The sequence below is a fragment of the Sitophilus oryzae genome, unplaced genomic scaffold, assembly GCF_002938485.1.
Source record: "Sitophilus oryzae breed Bouriz unplaced genomic scaffold, Soryzae_2.0 scaffold_1508_pilon_pilon, whole genome shotgun sequence".
Taxonomy (NCBI): domain Eukaryota; kingdom Metazoa; phylum Arthropoda; class Insecta; order Coleoptera; family Curculionidae; genus Sitophilus; species Sitophilus oryzae.
Window position 1 is genome coordinate 2,621,373 of NW_022146179.1, and position 22,044 is coordinate 2,643,416.

Consider the following 22,044-nt stretch of genomic DNA (forward strand, 5'->3'; position numbering starts at 1 on the left):
CAGCCTCTAACTTTCAAGGATAAGCACAATATTTCTAGTTTACATAGGTACATCGAGTTTTACAAGAATCTTACTTTTTTTCAGACTAATATCATATCCAAACAGTTGCTCCGGCCTTATGTTATAATAATAGCAATTACTCAATAAGTTAAAACAAAAAATGACAGTAAATTCCTATGCGACACAATGAATACTTACTCCTTGTTGCTTTCTTCCATAACATGGGAAAAAGGTAACTGTGACGATTATGGTATTTAACAGACCATAACGAATTCACCTACAGAAAAATTTCCATGAAAAGCCATCTAGATATATCCGTTAATTATATAGGGAATCAGCACAAGAACAAATAATTGCCCGTTTTTAATTTAGCCACTCCAAACAAAAATCGCCTAACCACTTGATAGCTTATGTCGTTCGTTTTTTAACGGATCCAGTATCAACCAATAGATCGTATATGAATAACACACTATATTTTAACTAAATCTAATCTAAATTACCTGAATTAAACAAAAAAAATCGGAGAATAACTAGTTGACTGATATTTTTTTACAACACACACCATTAAATCGAGAAAGTATGGCTACTCTTTGACAGCTGACATTATTGACAATTAACTGACAGTTGACAGATAGATGCGCTGTTGCACGATTGTGTTTGTTCTCTTTAAAAGGTAAGGGAAATCTATTTACCTTGCTTTGAAATGGTTTTAAAAAAATAAAGTAAAAAATAGTGAGAGACATAAATTAATTTGTAGCAATATAATGAATAGATTTTTATTTATAAGGGATGGGGATAGAAGAAGTAATATCTATACCATACTCTTTGTTATAGTATCAAAAGATATGGTCTATACTAGGTAAATATTTAAAATATATTTTTAAGTTATCTTTACCCCGACAATTTTTAAATAAATATCGATGTTTAAAAATTTTTCAGCCGGTCATGACGTCGTTTATTTTTGATCATAGGATACATGCGGAACCAGTGATAGGCGAGTAAAAAACGTGTAAAAATAGTTTTTTTGACATACAGTCGGTACAACGGATCAGGGAAGATTTCGACAAACGACATCCAAAAAATGTAATATTTTACAATTTTCTTATGAATTAAAATGACACTGTCATATATCCTCAATGGTTAGACTATAGCCATAGGTGTGGGATCCATTAAGATTATTTGCTTATGTAAGTTAATATTTAAGTTGATTTTCATAATCTCTGAATCATAAGGTATTGACTGTGGTATTGAGCTCATATTAGTCACGAAATAAAAATCTTCAAGGCCTTTAAAATCTGTTTATTTGACATTAAAACAATAATAAATTTGTAATCTCAAGAGGGATACCTCTAGAGAAACAATATTAACCTATTTATATCATGTAAATATAATAAACTTCATTTTTTATGCATAATAAAAGTAATGTAAAAAAGAAAAACACCCACGACATAGTACGGAGGGGGCTGTTGTCTACCCCACCGTTAGATGGCATCTATGTCGACATCATCGGGGCCATCATCTTCGTGAACAGTTGGCTTCTGAGGGGTCGCCACAGGCGTTGGCTTTAGCGGTGTTACTTGAGCACGGTCATCATACTCAATTTCAACCTGAAAAAAAAAATAAAATAACATAATTTCGCTAATAAACGTAACTTTATTAAAAGATTCTGTCCTGCAAAAATACACACAGTCACATTTGTCTAATATTAAAATTTGAAAGTAGATTTTTTCAAATGAATTTTTTTGAAAGTCATCTATCAAAATCATATATTCTTTCAAAAAATTAAACCAAACGAAGACAACAATATAATCGTGGATTGGGAATGAAAAATAAAGAGATATGCTATAAGAGATAAATTATCATTTATTATGATTATTAGGTTTGTTCACTTTTTTATGGTTTTAGGACTTTTTTAGAGTATTTTCCATCCCTACTTTTGTTTTACAGGGATTTGACGTAGCTGTATCTACATGAGACAGTGTGTTCATGGCCGGGAAATTTAAATAAATATAACAGCTTATTAAAAATAGTTCGTTGTTAAGCCACCCAGAGTGCGCAAAATTTAAAACTACCAATCAACTTCGGAAATGTCAATGATTTGGATTTTAACACTAAGTTTTACTCAAGGAGCCTTGGAAAAATAGTTTTGATCATCTAATATTTTTCGAGTCTTGTCCTGGCTGGTTAAAAGATGCCCAAATCGTATTTTTAATCACATCTCAATTCTTTCAAATGGAAGAAGGGTGGATCATTAGTATTTCTAGAGTCAAGTTGTCGTTATAAACCGCATGTTACAATTTCAAATAAATCATAGGCGAAAATGTCAAAAGTTGACATATGATATGTCATTCTATTCAGAGTGTCATTTTCTATCAAATAAACTAGAAATATACCGAGGTAGTTATTTTCGGTGAAACAGGAAGTAACCAAAAACAACTGAATACGTCAATCAAAACCATGATACAAAGAATACAAGGTATGATATTTCGCAGGTTGGTCACTACGTCACAGGTGATAAACCGCACCATTGGTCGGCAAGCTCCGCGTGCTTATTTCAAATTGTCAAACAGATGACATAATAAATGTGAAAATAATTTTTCAAATGTCAAGCTCGATGATTTGACATAACTTTTGGGGTTATGTCTTAATTCTTCTCTATTTTAGGTCTTTTTTTATTAGTGGCAATTGAACAATACGGATATTTTTTATATGGCGTATGACGTCACAGGTGGTATGCGCAAACTTAACGAAATTGGAGCCGCTATCGATCATACCGTGGCTAACGTCATATTCAAGGTCTGACTGTTTTGACAGTTCTACCGAAGTGGTCCAGAATTAGTAGTCGTAAACGAACCAATTGTTTTCATTAGTTTCAATCACAAATCTGTGTTTTTTACGCGTTTCTATGCTAATAAAATTATACTAAATAATTTTGAGTGAATAGTGAACTATCTAGATCCGATTCATAACATCCTACCCGCGAAAAAAACCATACTTTCGGTAAAAATTATAGTAACACCAGCGATACCGGCTGTGTATCCGGACTAGGAAAAAGTTGGGGAATTTATATAAAAACATAATTAATAGCGTTAGTGTTAAACCAACGTAAGTGACGTGTATTTTTATGTAAAACAGTTTTCGTTTCTTTATTTTTACTTTGTGAAATAAAAAATTCCGCGACATTGTTCTGTGTCTGTGTCTTGTAGCAGCAATTATAATAAGTCCTCAGGATCTGTCTACATTCTCTTTCCCAACAATATTAACTGTAACTAGGTCACGTCCAAAACCTACAGAACATGCTGTGCCTACAATTTTTCCAAATCAACCCTGTTATGGACCCTCTCTGCATGTTCCCATAAAGAGAAAATGTCCCGATGAAAGAAAACAAGATTTGGAAATTCAGGATGAAATAAATATTGAAAAGTATTATTATTATTATGAAATGGCAATATATTTTAAAGAAATTAAATGAATTTGTACTTTATTTCAGTATTTTATATTAAAAAAATGATATCTTTATCTTTTTATTTACAATTTATGGAGATGGTTACTTGATGAACATCGAACTACAAATTACTTAATGTTAATAGTTAATTCTATCTGATATCCACTTTTTTTAAATATGTTAGGCAAATTTTTACAATTACTTTTAATTAAACTTTAAAATGTATTCTGCCGTTATCATATACAATACATTTTCTTAACTTGTCGATAAACGTATAGTTTTCAAATTTTTTAATATTTGGAAACTTTTTATCACAAGGTATATTATTACTAGTTGCTAAATACTCGCTAACGCAATTTTAGGACACGCTTTTTATTATCTAGATTTTATTTTGTTCATCTTATGCTGTAGTTTATTTCATATTAATATTCGTGCTTTAGATCTAAATTTTAATGCTATTCAATTACTTTAACGCGATAAAAAGTTAATGTTATTTTTTAATACCTTTCTGTATAATATTTTTCATATTTATATCTGGCAAAACTATCAATTAATACTATTATTTATGCAAAAACTATATGCAGTACCATATGGCACAATACAAAAGCCGGACTAGTGCGGTGACGTTACAAATCGATGTCTCTGGCCTGTCTGTCATGTTGGTTATGATCATACCTTGTTTTCTTTGTACCATGAATCAAAACTAATTTATGACATATACTAAAATACTAAATCTCGTTTTTTTTATTTGAAAAAATAAAAAAGTTATAGGGGTGAGCCACTTTTGATAGGGGTGAGCCAGTACTGTATTTATAGACAATGTCTTGTAATACTTGTGGAACTACTACTTCTTCTTCATCTGCCCAGCAAATAAACATATGATTTTGACAGATTTTGTCATTTTAAAACAAAAGTAATTTTTTTAGTTGTACTCTTACACTGTTATCAACTAAAACAATTTTAATGAAATTCCTTACCCCATCATCCGACTCATCTTCAGATTCAGAAGATTCTTCATCTGCTTCCTTCAGCCATTTTATGAATGGTGCTGCCTTATCGTGTATCTCTTGACTAACCTCTTTTGAAACATATTTTTTTGAAACCTAGAAAACATAATATACAATTATTTCAAAATTTAAAACAGAAAACACAATTTTTTTAGTACGCTTTGTATGACAACAAATAAACAATTCTTTTGGAAATTTACATTAGATGTTCTTTTAATTGTCCGAGTCCAAGCTTTTTTGGCAATAAAACTTAATTATAAATAGATAAACGTTTTTAAAATCTTATAAAAATATTTACCTTTTCAGCCCATTCCAGGATAGATGTTTCTTGCAGAATATCCAAATCGTAGAGCAATTTCAAGAGGGCTGGGACTCTGGGCATGAGCTGGTTCTTGTGCAGCGCCACCACTTGTTCTAAACCACCAATCAGATAACGCTGGGCTTTCTTATCGTTAAATGTGAACCGGACCAAAAGTAGGCGATATTTCTTCGCCTGTTGTAAAGCGTTCTGATCGAACAGCAACTCCATCAGGACCAGGGGAGCTTTCTGCTTGATTTCTAATCTTTCGGCCTCGACAAGCAGCTCTTTCTGATCGTCGGCTTTGTCTAAGGAACCGGCGTCCAATTTCTTCTTCACCAGCAAATAAAATATATCCATGCGTTCTTTTTCTGTCTTTTCAAGATCGTCGCTTATGGTCATGTTCTTAGCTCCATCTGTCAGGTCCTAAAAACATAAATTATTGTCAAAAACGAGTAAACCTACATTTAACCTTTTAATTTTTAGAAGGAAAATATTGTGTATGCACTATGTGTGCATATTTGAAGTAAAACTTCTTACTCACAGCTATTAAATTGAAGAATTTAAAGGACATGACATGTCCTTAAATAACAAATAGTAACAAATAGTTTTATATGCGTAAAATAAAAAATTAATAAATAATTTGATTTGCTTTCACAAAATTATAAGTTTATATATACCATAAGTTTAGCATTAAAAACTATATCTCCAACATCACAACATGCCATTTTCAAACCTTCTTTATTGCACTTATGAAACGTTCAATAGGTCTATCCTTTCGGAGGATCTTACTTTGCGGATTAAAAGTTGCACGTATTTCCAAAATAATCACAATTTTATACGGTCTTAAGCTTCATTCAGAACCTCGAAATCAGTGGAATAAATTAGTAGTTTCAATTAGCCGTAGAAGTTTGTTCACCTAATTTTAATGTAAGTATTCAGAACGTCATAATTAGTGGTAGTAATTTTCAATTATTGAAAAAGTTAAAAAAATGTTGACTTTTCCACTAATTGTACTTCAAAATTTGGTCATTTTGGCCTTTGATTATCACCCGTCAAAAAAAATTTTGGTTAGAAATCAAAAGTTGATTGTTTTATAAGCCAAATATTGTGCTTTTTCTATGGATACAACAGACTACCGCAAGCTGTTGCTAGGATATTTTATTAATTTTAATTGTGTTTTTTAGACATTGTGATTGTCGTAAACTAAAAAGTATAAAGTGTAATTGAAACCACTAATTTATTCTTCTAATTGGGAGGTTCTGAATGAAGCTTTAGTAAGTACTAATTATACATTGTTATGGAAACCAACTTTTCATTGTCATCATATTGTATTGAATAAGAGTGGGTTCCAGGTGGGACCCTGCACTGCGACCGCGGGGGCCTATTGTGACTCAGTTTCTACAAGCTCTTTAATAGAAAAAGAGCATTAAAGTTCACCCTCAAGATCCAGCCTTTTAACATAGGCCGTTATGTCCGAGGGTGATGTATCTCCTAGTGTCATAATCATATGTCATAATCTTATTTCCATCGTGTAACGAGTTTTTTGCGTTTTTTTATTTTTAAAAATTATATTAATTACTCTTTTATCGACCGCTTTTATACAGCCAAGGATGCAAGTGTGTTCAGTGAGAAGTCAATTTTAAGTTTGTGCAATTAATTATATTTCTATTTTTTTTTTTTCGTTGGACTTTCTAATACTCGTAAAAATGACTAGAAAGTGTTTGGTGTGTGGATGTTCTAATATAAAGGTCCCCGAATTATCTTTTCATAGGCAAGTAAAGTATTTAGTTGTTCTTTTATTTATATTAAACCACATGCATACTTTCTGATTAGATTTCCTAAGAATATTGATATCCGTACGTAGTGGCTAAATGTACTATTTATATAATTTAATTTTTGTGACAGTGAATATTTAATTTATTGTTCAAATATATGCATTTTACAAATTAATTTTTTAAAATTAAAGTTTAAATTTAGCGCGTGGACGATAGGTCCTCGACAAGGATAGAGTAGAAGCACCGCGTGTGCAACAAAAAAAAAGAAGATAAATTGAAGTCGCTGATATGTTTGCGACAGTTTCCATAGTGATTTACTTATCCACGTAAGTATATAATATGATCTAAAGTGGTAACGCTCAAATCAAGACGAGACAGATTTTACTCAAGCCAAATATTTGAACTGCACAAACTAACGATTTCTAAATAAACAAAAATACGAGTAGCGGAAAAGGGGCCAAAAAAACCCTACATATATGCTTATTCCAGAGTAAGTATATCGCCGAGTAGCGACAGAAACCGTGGGCTCTTTTGATGTGGTGGGACCAAATTTTCTTTCTCTCTCTTTTGACGTGTTTGACAGATAGACTACGTATTTAACTGCTCAACTTATGAAGTGGTCCTATAAACATGGTATACACTGCTCATAATTTGAAGTGAAATTAATTATAAAGTTTTATACATATTTTTTTTTGTTTTGTTTTATCCTTATTTCTAAAATTGAATGTATAAAATATCTTACAGCTAATAAATAATTAAAAAAACGATTCGTTGCCTGAGGTATACTTGAAATAAAGTATATAGAGATATTTGATAAATGGCAACAGTGGCAACTTCTTCTGGCTTCTTCATATGACAGATAACCTACTTATTTCGCGCAGCCGCAAAGAAAATTGAAAACGGGACTATCGCTACTCGGCGGTTTACTTCAGGGGGTGCCAGTGAAATAGGAAAATTGGAAACAATCATTAGTGTCAATCCTGTCATCTCCTGACGACAAGTATGGCCGCCTAGACAAGGACAGCAATGTTTCTGTCTAACTATTGTCTAACTTCACAGTTTAGAATTGACAGATTTCAGAGACAACTTCAGATTTGTTCTAGAACAAATTTCGACGCCATTTTAATTCTCTCTGGTTAGTTTTGTTTTGTAAATTCAATTTGATATTTCGGCAGAAATTTATAAATATAAAGGTAATAAAGCATATAAAATATATTACATGAACAATCCTGGAGAAAAAGACGTTTCTGCAGTACTAGGTATGTCCCATGTATATTAAAAATAGGTAGTAAATAAACACTATTTCTGTATTTTTTAGATGCAAGAAAATTTTGTTATGTTTATGATCGGCGATTATTTTGAAAATGGAAACAATTTACAGCAAGGTAAGATCATTTTGAACTATAGCCAACATTAGTTATCTCCAGTATGTGCGATTTATTGTCAATAATGCAGTAAATCTGACTGATACAATCTGATTGTTATCCGACTAAAAGTCTCTTTTTGCTTCTTTTTGATTTATAAACCAGGTCTCTTTGGGAATAATGGACGTTTTTTTTAAACAGTATATTTATATTTTATACTTATTGATATTTTTACATTGTTAATTTTAGTATAAAAAAATTTGCTTTTCTGTTTTCAGGTTTTTGTATAAGGCTCCCGTTTTCATGTTCCTCTCCCCGTTTTCTGTTCCTGATGGCTGTGAATATGTGTATTTATTTACAAATTACTGTAAGTCATGCTTATACCTTACTAAGCTTATACCTTACTAATTTACGTTAAAATTGCATATAATTAAGTAATTGCTGTAGAAATCATTCAATTCTTTATTTTTTTATATTTATTTAGTCCCGTTGTCTCATATTTCAAATAAATATGTTTGAATAAAATTTTGTTTTGTTTTATTTATGATAAGAAAGAGTACAAAATACATTTAAACTGAAAGGGGGCCCGCCATTGAATAACCGGAAACGGAAATAAAAATGAAGCCATCACACTCACAACGAAGGCTTTCGGAGGCGTATCGTGTTTCCACGATTTAACACAGAGTTGACACTTCTTTCTAGTTAATTATTTTATGGTTTACTTACTCTGCTTATTTTCTGCATTAAGTTCATCAGACCGAAGGGAGGGAACAGCCATTCGACGATCGGTTTCGGAGATTTTTCTCCATCGTCAGGCCGACTTTGCTGTAACCCTCGATCTGACCAACGAAAGCAGAGAATAGCATTTGAGTACAATAAGTACTACTATGGCGAGAGTGCTAGACGCTCTACGCGATCTAGCGGGAGCTGTGACAATCACAGATCGTACCGCCAAAATTATTTTAATTTCCCTAACGATTTCTGTTTACACTTTATGATTTATTTTATATTATATATATATATATATATATATATATATATATATATATATATATATATATATATATATATATATATATATATATATATATATATATATATATATATATATATATATATATATATATATATATATATATATATATATATATATATATATATATATATATATATATATATATATATATATATTTTTTTTGGTACAGTTTGGTTTGCGCAAATTATCTGAGAGTCTAAATGGCCCTATGATACTTGCCTGCTGGCGAGCTCTAACCGCCTCTTCGGAAACATCGACCGCCCATTCAGTATCATCGTCACCGTTGTCGTCTCCGTTATCCGTGGACTTTTCGGTAGCCGAATTGTCGACGCTGGTGTCGTTGTCCGGATTCTCCGAATCCTGAGCGTCGCCGTTGGCCTTCTTGCTGCGTTTCGAGCGTTTACCCTCGGTCAGGGAGGAACCCTGAGTGGCCGGGTTCAAGTTAGGCGGGTTCTTCAGGATAAAAGTCATCAATTTATGGTTGCTGACGAGAAGACCGTGGTAACCGCATGCCTTGCAACCCTAAATAATAATATATACAAATTAACAGGAATGATAGTTTTTACTGTTTTAAACACGATTTTAAATTCAATGTCGGGACTAGGTTTAAAACTTGTTTAAATCATTTGTTTTTAACTAATCTATATTAAACTACATAGTGCAGATGGTATTCAATTGACGCGGCAAAATTTATTTCGATTTTTACAGAGATTAACCATGTTTCCATTAGTTATGTTATTAGAGTTAAGCGGCCCATACATTATCAAACAAATTGCGCAACAAAGCGATGCGCAACGTTGCGTTGCGTTGCTCAACTGATTCAGCGGTTCACACATTATCAAACAAGTTGCGCAACAAAGCGATGCGAAACGTTCCGTTGCACAACTGCATCACCCATGCACTTAGTAAAATTTTGATCAAACTTTTTATTAAAAGTTGTGCATTGATTGAGAAACAATCATGTCCCCAATTGCTATTGCGTCAATTATTATCGTATATACCCTAGATGATGTCAATGATACCAAAAAACCGAAAAAGAAAACAAAAAATTTGGATGAAAGAACTAAAATATTGCACAACGAAGCGCAACAAACACATACACTACACAACGCGCTGCGCAAAAGCCTGTTGCACAAAAGAATTAAAAAAGAACACAAACAATTGCGCAACGCATCAAACGTTACCATACATTGGCAACTCGTTGCGCAACAGCCTTTGTTGTGCAATTTGTTTGATAATGTATACCTATATTTTAAATAATTGTTTTAATGAAATACATAGTTTCAATCATTTTCAAAGTGCAATTATTAAATAATAACTAAAAACCGAACGTTTACTGTAACCCTAATATAAAACAAAAAAATCCTACCTGAGAAACGGTGTTTTTCTTAGTACTGACAAGCAGGTCAGTTTCGGGATTTTCACATTCAGGACACAACACAAATTTTCGGATAAAACCATCAAGCAAATCTTGTAGTTTGACAGCATCATGGGATCCGTTTACGATAAAGCGTTCATTCTATTCACAGAAAAATACATTCATTATAATATGTTAATAGATGAAAAAAATATAATGATTATAAGGCAACTGTCACCCTGTTTAGACAAAATAGCAGTTAATTTCAGACATTTCAGATAAACCTACTACCCTAATGTACTAATAAACTACGAAAGGGCTCTTTATAGTGTGAATTGTCAGAATGCAACGACGCTACCTATTAACGCTACCAGCTAATGCTGAATTTATGAATTAAAAATGCTTCGTTCTCTATTAATGAATTTAAGTAAGATCTTTACAATTTTATGACACACATTTTCTCGAACTTTTCTAAATTAAAAAAATATGTTCAGAACCTCGCAATTAGTGGTTTCAATTAGCGTAGAATTTTGCTACTTTAATATCAATGTAAGCATTCAGAACGTCAAAATTAGTGGTAGTCATTTTCAGTTAGTGGAAAAAGTTAACAAACATTTAACTTTTCCAGTAATTATACTTCAAAATTTGGGAGAAATGTCATTTTGGCCTTTGATTATCATCCCTCAAGAGAAATTATGGTTAGAAATAAAAAGTTGATTGTTTTATAAGCTAAATATTAGGTTTTTTCTATGGATACAACTAACTACCGCAAGCTGTTGCTAGGATATTCTCTTAATTTTAATTATGTTTTTAAAAAAAATATATTGTAAACTCACCGGCAAAAAAAACGGCTACTAAAAACTAGTCCCAATTTCAAAGTTGGATTTCTCGCGAACCACTCGTTAGATTTTGATGATTTTTCTTTTAATCGTAAATTAATTCCTTCTTAACGGATGCTACGTGTGTTTACATGTGAATTGGGATATTGAGCAATGGACTAAAGTCCTTTTCACGGATGAATCGCGGTTTTGCCTGCGAAGCATTTTTCAGAGACGTTCGTTTTAAAGCAGCGTATCTCCAATACAAACAGAGATAATGTAGTGAATAAAAAACACAAAATGCTCACAAAAGATGAGGCTACAATGTGATTTGATTTAGCAATAGTTACTACAGCTGCTGCACCCTACAGAGTGTTACAAAGTTCGGGCAAAAAACTTCGTCTTATTGTTGTGCCCTGTATATGCCCAAAATAAATTCGGAATAAAAAATTTCTGACGTAGCATCCGTTAAGAAGGAATTAATTTACAATTTAAAAAAAAATCATCAAAATCTAATGAGTGGTTCTCGAGAAATACAACTTTGAAATTGAGACTAGTTTTTAGTGACCGTTTTTGCCAGTGAATGTATGTAATTTTAAACCAAACCAAACACAATTAAAATTAATAGAATATCCTAGCAACAGCTTGCGTTAGTCAGTTGTATGCATAGAGAAAGCCTAATATTTAGCTTAAGAATAATAAACTTTTGATTTCTAACCACACTTTCTCTTGATGGATGATAACCAATGACATTCCTCGCAAATTTTGAAGTATCATTAGTGGAAAAGTTAAAAGTTTGATAACTTTTTCTACTAATTGAAAATGTCTACCACTAACAATCGTTGAATCGTTGAGGTTCTGAATGTTTACAGTGAAATTAAAGGAACAAACTTCTACGCTAATTGAAACCACTAACACTGGAAACAATATAAACGGAAAGAATTAATCATACCTTAAAATCAAACAATGTCTGTGCTCCTAATTCGCACCCAAAGTACTTGGTTGGATAAGTGGGCGGTCTGCTCAAGGCTTTTGCCACTTCGGCCATGTTGACAATAACAGTTTTGATGCCGTTTCCTTTACCTTCGACCTTAGATAAACAAACGGTAAGTACATTTAGTAAGAACAACATAAAGTACAAATAAAACTCACTTTGGCAACAAGCCTCGGCATTTTGTAGCGATAGAACACATCGCTAACGTTACGATTCACGTTCAAACTCATCTTGAAGCGATGGGTCTGCTTTCAAATCAACACAAAATATACCGGATGTTATAGATCTGCAAAATATATCCGATTAGCAAATAATGAATATCAAGCGTTTGAAATAAAAAAAATACACAACAAGCAACTTATAGGATTCATAAGGTGTGTTTACTTGTGTATCATGCTCTATAGAATTCTGTTGTCACAGGAAAATTAATTGATAAGACCAGTCTGAAAGTCGCAACTGTTCAGAGTGAACCTTAATAAGTATGTTTTTCTTTTCAGCAGATATTCGGAGGAAAACAAAAAGACAATTTACATTCAAGTTTTAAAGTGAATTATAAGAATTGTTTAAATAATTCATTATAATATTACACAGTAATCTATACTGCAATTATATTAAAAAAAACATAAATTGTATCTCACATGACCTAAACAATTTGAAAATATTAAATTATTTTATATATACAAAAACACTTGATAATTTTTCAGTGAGATAATTTTAACAACAATTTGTATTATAATTTAGACATACCAAACATATATTTAGACATGTGACATACCAGAATTATAGTTATTTAACTTTTTTTTTATTTTATACATCCAGATACAATAAGATAACATATTTGGCGGGTAAGTACCTGTTTGGTACCTACTTCGAAAATAAAATATTTTATATAGTTTTTTTTATAAATAAAATATGCAACCTAATTTTAATTAATCCTATATTCGATAAATATTGTTCTTTGTTAATAAAAAAAACATATATTTAGATCAGATATCACGTGAATAAGAGTCAACTTGACACTCGCTAAGTCGGTATATGCCATTTTATGGATGAGGAACACTGTTCGGAATCCTCGTAAACATAGTAGGTCCTTACACATAGCAAAAACGAGACGTTAACTTTAAAATACTTTAACTAAGTACGTTGTATCTTTTCTATATTTAATACAAGGAGAGACATGTAAAAACTAATAAAATATACTAAATTAACCATAATAAGCATATAGACTGACCTATAGGAAAGCTTAAACCGATGGGGGAACCAGAGGATCTAAAAACACGGATGAATGATTTTGGCGGTCTGTTTCACACACTAAAGCCGAAAGAATGGTGGTGGTGGTAGTTTGGCTAATCGTAGGTACAAAAACAAAACGTGATGGTTGTTGATGGTAGCTGTTGACAGGATCAAGTCACGTTTCTCTAAAAGGCTGCAGTTTCCGGTGTCTATTGGATGAAAATTCCGTAATCCTAAAAAAAACAGAAAATTTAAAATCTTCAGAAAAATATACCACTTTGATGATATTACAGGAAATGTAAAGATATTAACATTACAGGATATGTAAGGAAATCAATAGAAGTTAATGTGTAATAATAGTACGAGAGCTAGCAACGTCGGGAAAACAATTATTTTAAGGAATCTAGCTCTTTGATATATCTTTTACTATGCTCTCTGAAACAGCATGCGGGTCGTCTGGCTGCCGGTAAACGTTGCGTTCACTACTGCGCATTGAAAGAAGATCCACGAGCTAGTCTCCATAGCGCGGCGCGAAAAGGTTCTGCCTATGAAGCGAGCAATCGGAGTTCGGGACCGGCTCGGGGTATAAAACTTTTATTTTATTTTCGTTTATATTCTGATAGTAAAGTATTAAATAATTCTGGTGGTTCAAAAAAACAAACATTTAATACTTTACTATCAGAATATAAACGAAAATAAAATAAAAGTTTTATACCCCGAGCGGACTAAATAAAAAAAATAAGATTTTCTTCCGATCCCCAGTAGTGAACGCAACCTGTATCGGCAGTCAGACGGCCCGCATGCTGTTCCAGAGAGCATAGTAAAAGATATATCGAAGAGCCAGTTTTCTTAAAATACTTTCTCGAAAACGTTGCCTAGCTCTTACGATTATAAAGTTAATATAAAAATATATTTTTATATTAACAGGGGCTGTATTCAAAACACATACTTTAACCGAGTACACAACATTTTAATGACGTTCTTTCCTAGGGTATTTATTAGATATCTGGATCAGTAGATGATTAAAAATAAAGTTTAGAATTATTAAAATAGCATTAACCCTAATCGACTCAATAATAAAATATTGTAAATGTTAAATTATTCACCTACTGCATTTCTAATAAACCTTATGTTTTTGTAAATATCAAAAAATATTTTACTTATATATACATATCAAAAATATAAGACTTATATTTAAAAATTAAACTTAGTGTATAAAAATAATAAAACAGAAGTTCAATAAAGTTGTGAATTTTAATAAAGAAAAAAATAAATATTTGATGCTAAATTTTTAAAATTAGATTAATAATATGCATAAAATAACTAATTAATGAGAATTATTTATTATAGAACTAAATACACAAAATAATTTCACCTAAAAATAAATTTAGTCTCTTAAAAATGGCATTAAAAGCGGCAGAAAATATTCTAAAGATGTTCGGCCATCGTTCACCGTTACGTCATCATTATTTGCCAAATATGAGTTTAAGGGAGTGTCTGAGATAAGTTCATATTGTTTAGAAATTTTTAAGTACATTCCTATATTATTGATTGGACGAGTTCTAGTCTAAGAGCAAGCAATGTTTTCGAGAAAGTATTTTAAGACGTCTGGCTCTTTTATATATCTTTTACTATGCTCTTTGGAACAACATGCGGCCCGTCTGGCTGCCGATACCCGTTGCGTTCACTACTGCGCATCGGAAGAAGATCCTATATTTTTTTTTCAATTTAGTCCTATAAATTCTAGTATTGAATATAAATGGAACATGTCTCCATAGCGCAGTGCGTAGAGTTTCCGACTACGAACCGAAGATTCAGAGTTCGAATCCGGGTCAGGGCAAAGACTTTTTTATTTTATTTTCGTTTATATTCTGATAGTAAAGTATTAAATAATTCTCGTGATTCAAAAAAAAATCAGAATATAAACGAAAATAAAATAAAAAAGTTTTTGCCCTGACCCAGATTTTAACTCTGACTCCTCGGTTCGTAGTCGGAAACTCTACGCACTGCGCTATGGAGACTCGGTCGGTTTATATTCAATATTAGAATTTAAAGGACTAATAAAAATATAGGGTCTTCTTTCAATGCGCAGTAGGGAACGCAATGTTTACCGGCAGCCAGACGGGCCGAACGCTATTGTAGGGAGCATAGTAAAAGATATATCAAAGAGCCAGGGGTAGTACTCTGTAACTAAATAGCGATCGGTAGCGATGAAGAATACTGACCTTGGTCGTACAAACTAAACGGCAAGCGACAGTACTCTTTATCGCTACCGATCGCTATTTACAGAGTTCCACCACAGATTATACAGATTATAATCTTTGTTTTTTCTTTATTGTTTTTCGTGGTTTCAATTTTCGGAATCGGGCACTAGTTAGGTGACTAGTTTGCGCACATAGCACGCCCACTTATGGCCTCTAAAATTGTGCACAGCGCATGACCGGCACAGTTATTAGAGAGATATCGGAAAACCGAATAACGTCATCCAGTATTTACGCGTACCTTATCATGGTTACGATATGCACGAGTCAATTTTTAACGCAACACCCGCTAATAACGTTACCGCCTGACGTAATTTGCGGATCAATTACACCAAGCGCTCTTTCTAAATAACCTCTAATAACGTTCAAACATTGCTTAAATGGGCATGTGCGGGTATTTGACAACCGGAGCCGGCCGGCGAGATCTTTTATTTTAGGTTATGTTTGAATTATTGCTTTAGTTTTATTAGGTAATTTGATATTTAAGTAGCTGGGATTAGTTTTAATTAAATAAATTTGGCCCAAAATATGTATTCCACCTCTTCCAATACTAAAGAACCTATAAAGAGTCTTAGGTTTAGAGCAGATGACGACTTAGCCCTTCTAAGAGAATTTGTTGCTTGTTGCCCTAAACCCACTGGCAGACGTTGAACAATAAAGCACTGGAAATAAGCACTTTAGCCCTTTAGTTTTAAAATATTTAATATCTCGATAACTATAAATGAAGAGAATTGATACCACCTCACGTAAAGGAAATAACACCTGGCCTTATTAACGTCCATGTACGCTATTCGGTTTAGCGATATCTCTCTATTACGCTGTTTATTGTTATTTTACGCGAGTTTATTTTTGCGCACAGGAAATTTGACTCGTTTGCACATCGTCATAAAAAACAACTTTCTTACCACGAATTAGGGACAAGATTTTTATCTGTATACTTATAGGATACCTAATCTGTGGTTCCACCTCAGACGTCTTAAAATACTTGTTTTTCCGACGTTGCTAGCTCTCATACTATTCCGTTTTTTCGGCATTTATTCATTTTTTTCTTGAACTCTTCATCAGAAATGATACTTTTAATTCCAATTCTTTGGACTGTTGAAATTCCTATTTCTAAATGCATTTAATTTTGACACTGATTAATATCCGTCAATCAAATATTATAACCCCAAATCAAATGACAGTTACTAAAAACAACGTGCAGTAATTTATGAAATTCCATAATGACGTCGCCAATCTCTTTCATTTGGTTGTCAAGTAAAAGAGAAAATTCGACAACATATTATGACGTAACAATGAACGATGGCTGAACATTCTATACTTAGTTGATAGCTCTAGGTTACGAAAGTTTCAGTAAATTCCTGGGAATATATATTTTCGTATATCTTACATCATTTATTTCATTTAAACACCTTGTATATCGATGGTAAATAATGACTGACCTTTTCATTTAATTTTAAATGGTCATAAAGGTTCAATATGCAATAAAGCAAATTGCAACATAAAAGCTACAAATGGATCAAAATTGTTCTATTATAAAATTAGACAGTACAATATGCATCAAAATGTGTTAATTGATAAATTTGTGTTATATAAGTAGATGCATAAAGTATTGCAAGTGCATGGTTTTAGGTCCAAGAATCCAAAAATGAACTAAAATACCGGGTGTGTTCCATAAGAAAAAATATAACTTTGGTATGGATCTTAGTTTTGAAACAACGTGTACATTTCAAAGTAATTTTAAATGATGCACATTGCCTCCCCACATATATCCGTAAAAAATTGTTTCTGCATCTTTTCGTTTTCGTATTATCAGCCGAGGCGAATAAGGTGCGCCACCCTGTATAATGGTGTATGGGTTATAATACAACCTTTTTATATTGGATTTTCACGTATCTGACACGGTTTCTCATATCTACAGTTATTGATTTGTTTGACTTACCTATAAGAGGTGAGCTTTCGACGCTGCGAAGTCATACACCTCGCTGGCTCGGGCCCTAAACTCCCAACTATATTTTTGGTTAACAAATTCTCTGCAAAAAATACATACATTATAAATATTTACATAAAAACAAATTCTTAATATCAATTACATTTCAAAATATATTTTACATGTCCCATAATAATGTAAAATGGACAAACCTAGAAGAAAACAATAAATGAGAGTTGTTTGTTGTTGTTTTTTTTCAAACACCTTATGTATTTTAATTAAAAAATAATAATTATTTTCCGAACTTGGATATTAAACATTGCCTACCACATTTAATGTATTCCTTTATCTACTTTACGTGTACATTAACGTATATACATTTATTACACATTAAAATAGCGCGCATGTAATTGTTTTATAGTGCATTTTAATCAGCATTAGGTAGTTAAAATTTTTGTTTGAATATATAAGTTCACCGTATATCGCACATACAGGATATCTATTATTTCACTTACGCAATTGAACATTAATATAAATACTTCGCTAGATAATCATAACTGAAAATTGAATTTTTTCATGCTATTTTTTTGACAACTCGTGCCACTGTCAAAATAAGAAATACATAAGGCCGCTTTGATGGTAATTTGAATTTAAAATATCACTTGCAAAGGCGTTTATAGCTTCTCTGCGTGTGATATTTATTATGATTTAGCTTCTGTGTTACAGTAATGTTTGTTACATAGCAGGTTCAACTGCAAATGATATTAAATTTTAAATAGATTAATTTAATGCCTGTATCTGGTAAACACTGGTTTAAACATTTTGAACAACTGTAGTTTAATGAAAAAAGTCCCGTCATAAGTTAAAAAAACACTAAATTGCTTGTAAAAAAAAATTTCATCATAATCATTTTAAGACTTGCCTACAAAGGAATGAATTATTGTTCAGCTGCTTGTCGTATAGGAAGTGTGAATTAGACCAGAGTTAACAGATTCCTGTGAATATTCTATTAAAATACTTAAACAAATTCGTTTAAAAATTTACCTTGGGTTATTTCCTTCCGTACATCACTTGTATATTACGTTCATAGAAAACCATTGCCCGAAATTCGCTGTTCTAATGTCACCATTTCAAAGAAAAATAAATGGAAAATATATAAGAAATCAGTAGTTATGGCCAATCATTAGCAGAATTTTTCGGATTAATCTGAACGCAGCAAGATTCTGTGTTCGCATAATAGCGAGGGTTTGTAGGAGCGATGCTGTTTGAGGAATACATTAAATTTTTGAGAAAAAAACTATTGAAATTGACGTTGACAGCTAGGACAGAGCTTTCTAATGGTGACAAAGCCAGCTATGCAGTTTAAATAATTATAACATGATTATAACTAGGAAACATGAAATATAACAAGTAGTGTTCAATAGAGTTACTTGAAAACACAGTCAAAGTTAGAATGTAGGTTGCAGTTAGGTAAAAAAGGAAACTACGAAAAGTATAAACAATCTATAACTATGCTACCATATTTGTTTTTTTTTATATTTCCATAAGCAATAATATAAAAAATATTTTCTATGTAGATTTAAATATTATTTAATAAACTTAAAAGTTAATTTATACTGTACATAGTATCCCAAATTCTAGGGTGGCTATTAGGATCTCGGAAACTATAATAGATATGAAAGAGGTAAAATTATGACAAAGTTTCGCAATTTTATGCCCAATAAAAAAATCATCCCTAGATTTAATATTCGCCATCAAAATTTATTTCATGTTGTTGTTCCACGGACCAACTTGTCCACAAAGACGCCATTTGTATCAAGCATGTTCAAACTATAATACTCTTATACTATCTTCCGATGAATTAGATATATTTAACATTCTGCCACAAGTTTCAAGAATAAAATTAAGCGGTGGCTGTCTGGGGCGTCTGAGTGAGACCTATACAGCTTCTTAGTTAAATTGCTGCCACCATTAGAAGATCGATCATCTGTTTTTGGGCGTATTCTTTTTAGTACTACTTGGTAATTTGTTTAAAGCGAATTTTTGTTTGTTTAAACTATTTGCTATGTATTTCTTATTATTTATAATTGTCTATTAATTGGGATCATGTAATCCTGTCAGGTTATAATAGCCAACGATATACAAGAACTGCAAAGCATCATAGATTCCACAGTCCACTATAGTGAGATATTTGGACTGCATCTCAATGTCTCCAAGACTCCAATAAATGCACACCTGAGAAATATTTTCAAGAATTGAGCAAGCGAGAAAAATCGAGAATATGAAATCATTTTTTACAAGACGAGACCTCAGTGCGGAACTCAGAATTCGAATGGCTAGATGCTAGGTACGTCTTCTCTGTGTTACTCTATGGATGTGAGAGCTGGACACTAGATTCACAGACCGAAAAAAGAATAGAAGCCTTCGAAATGTATGTGTGCAGACGGATGCTGCGAACCTCATGGGTACAAAGGATCACCAACGATGAAGTACTCTAGCGCATGCAGAAACAAAAAGAGATACTGAACACCATCAAGGAAAGAAAAATACAATACCTGGGTCATGTGATGAGAGGTGATAGATACGAAATACTGCGCCTCATAATCGAGGGCAAAGGGCAAGGGAAAAGATCAGTAGGAAGACGCCAGAACTTATGGCTAAAAGATTTAAGAAGACGGTTTGAACGCTCGTGTGCGGAAATCTTCCGGACTGCAGTTTCCAGAATCATAATTGCTATTTGGATCGCCAACCTTGGCGATAAGAAGAATCCTGTCAGACAATAAAAGTGATTTATTTATTTATTTAAACGCCTTTAAAAATAAAGAAGAAAACGGTAAGTAAATGACGTGACGGCTTGACATCGCCGAAATTAGCATCGATTGTCATTCCCCAGCCGCCTTTGACGCCGTTTTTTTTTCGATCGTATGGTATAGTTTGGTTTACAATATAATTTTTGTCCTTTTTAAATTTCTAAAAAAAGGTGTGAAAATTTTCCATAGGTGTATTTCCGTGGCACTTTGATTTTCCAAGTTTTTTTTTAATTCAATCGGCATTAGATTAACCCTCAACTGGCACTGCATTATTAAAAAACTGCACTATTTAAACCTCTGTAAAATGTTTACGTTTAAAGCTTAATTTTCATGCGTCCGTTATCCGTTGATACGATGGTCCGATATTAATTTTATTGGTTGACTTTAAAGACTTCAATTGGTTAGAAACGGTTAACCAATCGAAGTCTTTAAATTCAACCAATAAAATTAATATCGTATCATCGTATCAACGGACAACGGATGCATGAAAATCAAACTTAAGAATTAGGCCTCGTCGCGCCATTTACCTTTAAGTTAGGGTACCAACATGCAACTGTTAAAACGCACTTGATTTTATCAAGTATTGTTCCAACCAGCGAGGGCTAAAATTTCATTGGGGGATCTGTGTGGCACCACCACGCCAAGAATGTTTCATTATTAGGATGGTGGGTGGTCTAAAAAGTGTTCCTCACTGGGACGCTAATTTTGAGAAAGCATTAATTGAGTGGTTTGATGAACTTAAAGAGGTTTAAGTGAGATGAAGATCATCGAGACATTGATTTTTCTCCGAAGGGTAACCATAACTCCGATTCGGAATCTCTTACTTATAGAAGAGAGAAAATTGAATAATCAATACCAGAAAGAAAGATATGTGATATATGTCAACCATATGTCAACGAAGAAATGACAAAAAACAAAAACCTCATGAATCAAATGTGCACGATCCATGTGCGGCAAATGCAGATCCTATATTAGCATGAACTGTATTTGAAAAAGTTATGTACATTCAAGGTTTGCAGTTTTGTTCAAAATAATTTATATTTATTATTTTAGTTTCACATTTCAGTTGTTTGTACGTTTAATAATACGGTAAAATCATAAAATATATATATGTTTTTAATTTCTATGGGTTTCCTAGCCAAGTTATATTTCTGCCGTCAAAAATTACTAAAAAATGCGTTTTACTATATTTTTGTGCCCGTTCTTAATAATTTGTTGAAAATTAATGAAATGTTTTCTTCCCAAGTTTGAATATATTGTAAACAGTGTTAAAATAACACGCTTTTTATAAAATCTCTTCATCATGTCGCCATAAGCGGTACAAAAATTCACCACGCTAGTGTGTTGAGGGTTAATAAAAATTATTTGTTTAAAAAGACGAACGACCTCATTATTCTGCAATTTAAATATTTAAAAAAGGTTAATTATAACTAGTAATTATATTCTCTATAAAAATAGTTTGTAGGGCGTCTTATTAACGACAATTAACATTTAAGAATGTAGGTCAAAGGACGAATCCAAGAACCAACCCTTACCGTATACGAATCGGGAGGCTTTGCCACTCGTAAGACTGTTCGTGGGGCGCATGGGGCGCCCCGCCAAAGGCCTGTGCTGCGGGTCTGCAATGGTGAAACGTTGACGGAAGGACCACTTCGTACATGGGACACGCGACGGAACTGTATACACTATCACAGGGGACCGGAGGTGAAATAT

General features: G+C 32.5%; 2 protein-coding genes across 9 annotated transcripts in view; both read right to left on the reverse strand.

The window, feature by feature from the left end:
• Positions 1-600, reverse strand: part of LOC115878401 (kinesin light chain) — a 66,030-nt gene extending 65,430 nt beyond the window's left edge. For 2 of the 4 annotated variants that reach the window (XM_030894898.1, XM_030894896.1), the window contains exon 1: positions 199-453. In XM_030894898.1, the coding sequence (XP_030750758.1) occupies positions 199-218 (20 nt within the window). In that variant the 5' untranslated portion in view covers positions 219-453. Of the gene's footprint in view, positions 1-198; positions 454-500 lie in introns of those variants that run through there. The other 2 variants (XM_030894897.1, XM_030894899.1) reach the window with 2 other exon arrangements.
• Positions 601-1,283: 683 nt separating this feature from the next.
• The window catches only part of LOC115878405 (eukaryotic translation initiation factor 5), a 34,440-nt gene continuing 13,679 nt past the window's right edge, over positions 1,284-22,044 (reverse strand). For 2 of the 5 annotated variants that reach the window (XM_030894907.1, XM_030894906.1), the window contains exons 3-11: positions 17,534-17,624; positions 13,329-13,563; positions 12,256-12,383; positions 12,056-12,193; positions 10,298-10,447; positions 9,148-9,450; positions 4,751-5,176; positions 4,423-4,548; positions 1,284-1,607 (exon numbers count right to left, since the gene is read on the reverse strand). In XM_030894907.1, the coding sequence (XP_030750767.1) occupies positions 1,482-1,607; positions 4,423-4,548; positions 4,751-5,176; positions 9,148-9,450; positions 10,298-10,447; positions 12,056-12,193; positions 12,256-12,327 (1,341 nt within the window). In that variant the 5' untranslated portion in view covers positions 12,328-12,383; positions 13,329-13,563; positions 17,534-17,624 and the 3' untranslated portion in view covers positions 1,284-1,481. Of the gene's footprint in view, positions 1,608-4,422; positions 4,549-4,750; positions 5,177-9,147; positions 9,451-10,297; positions 10,448-12,055; positions 12,194-12,255; positions 12,384-13,328; positions 13,564-17,533; positions 17,625-18,036; positions 18,057-18,565; positions 18,839-21,866; positions 22,016-22,044 lie in introns of those variants that run through there. The other 3 variants (XM_030894909.1, XM_030894908.1, XM_030894910.1) reach the window with 3 other exon arrangements.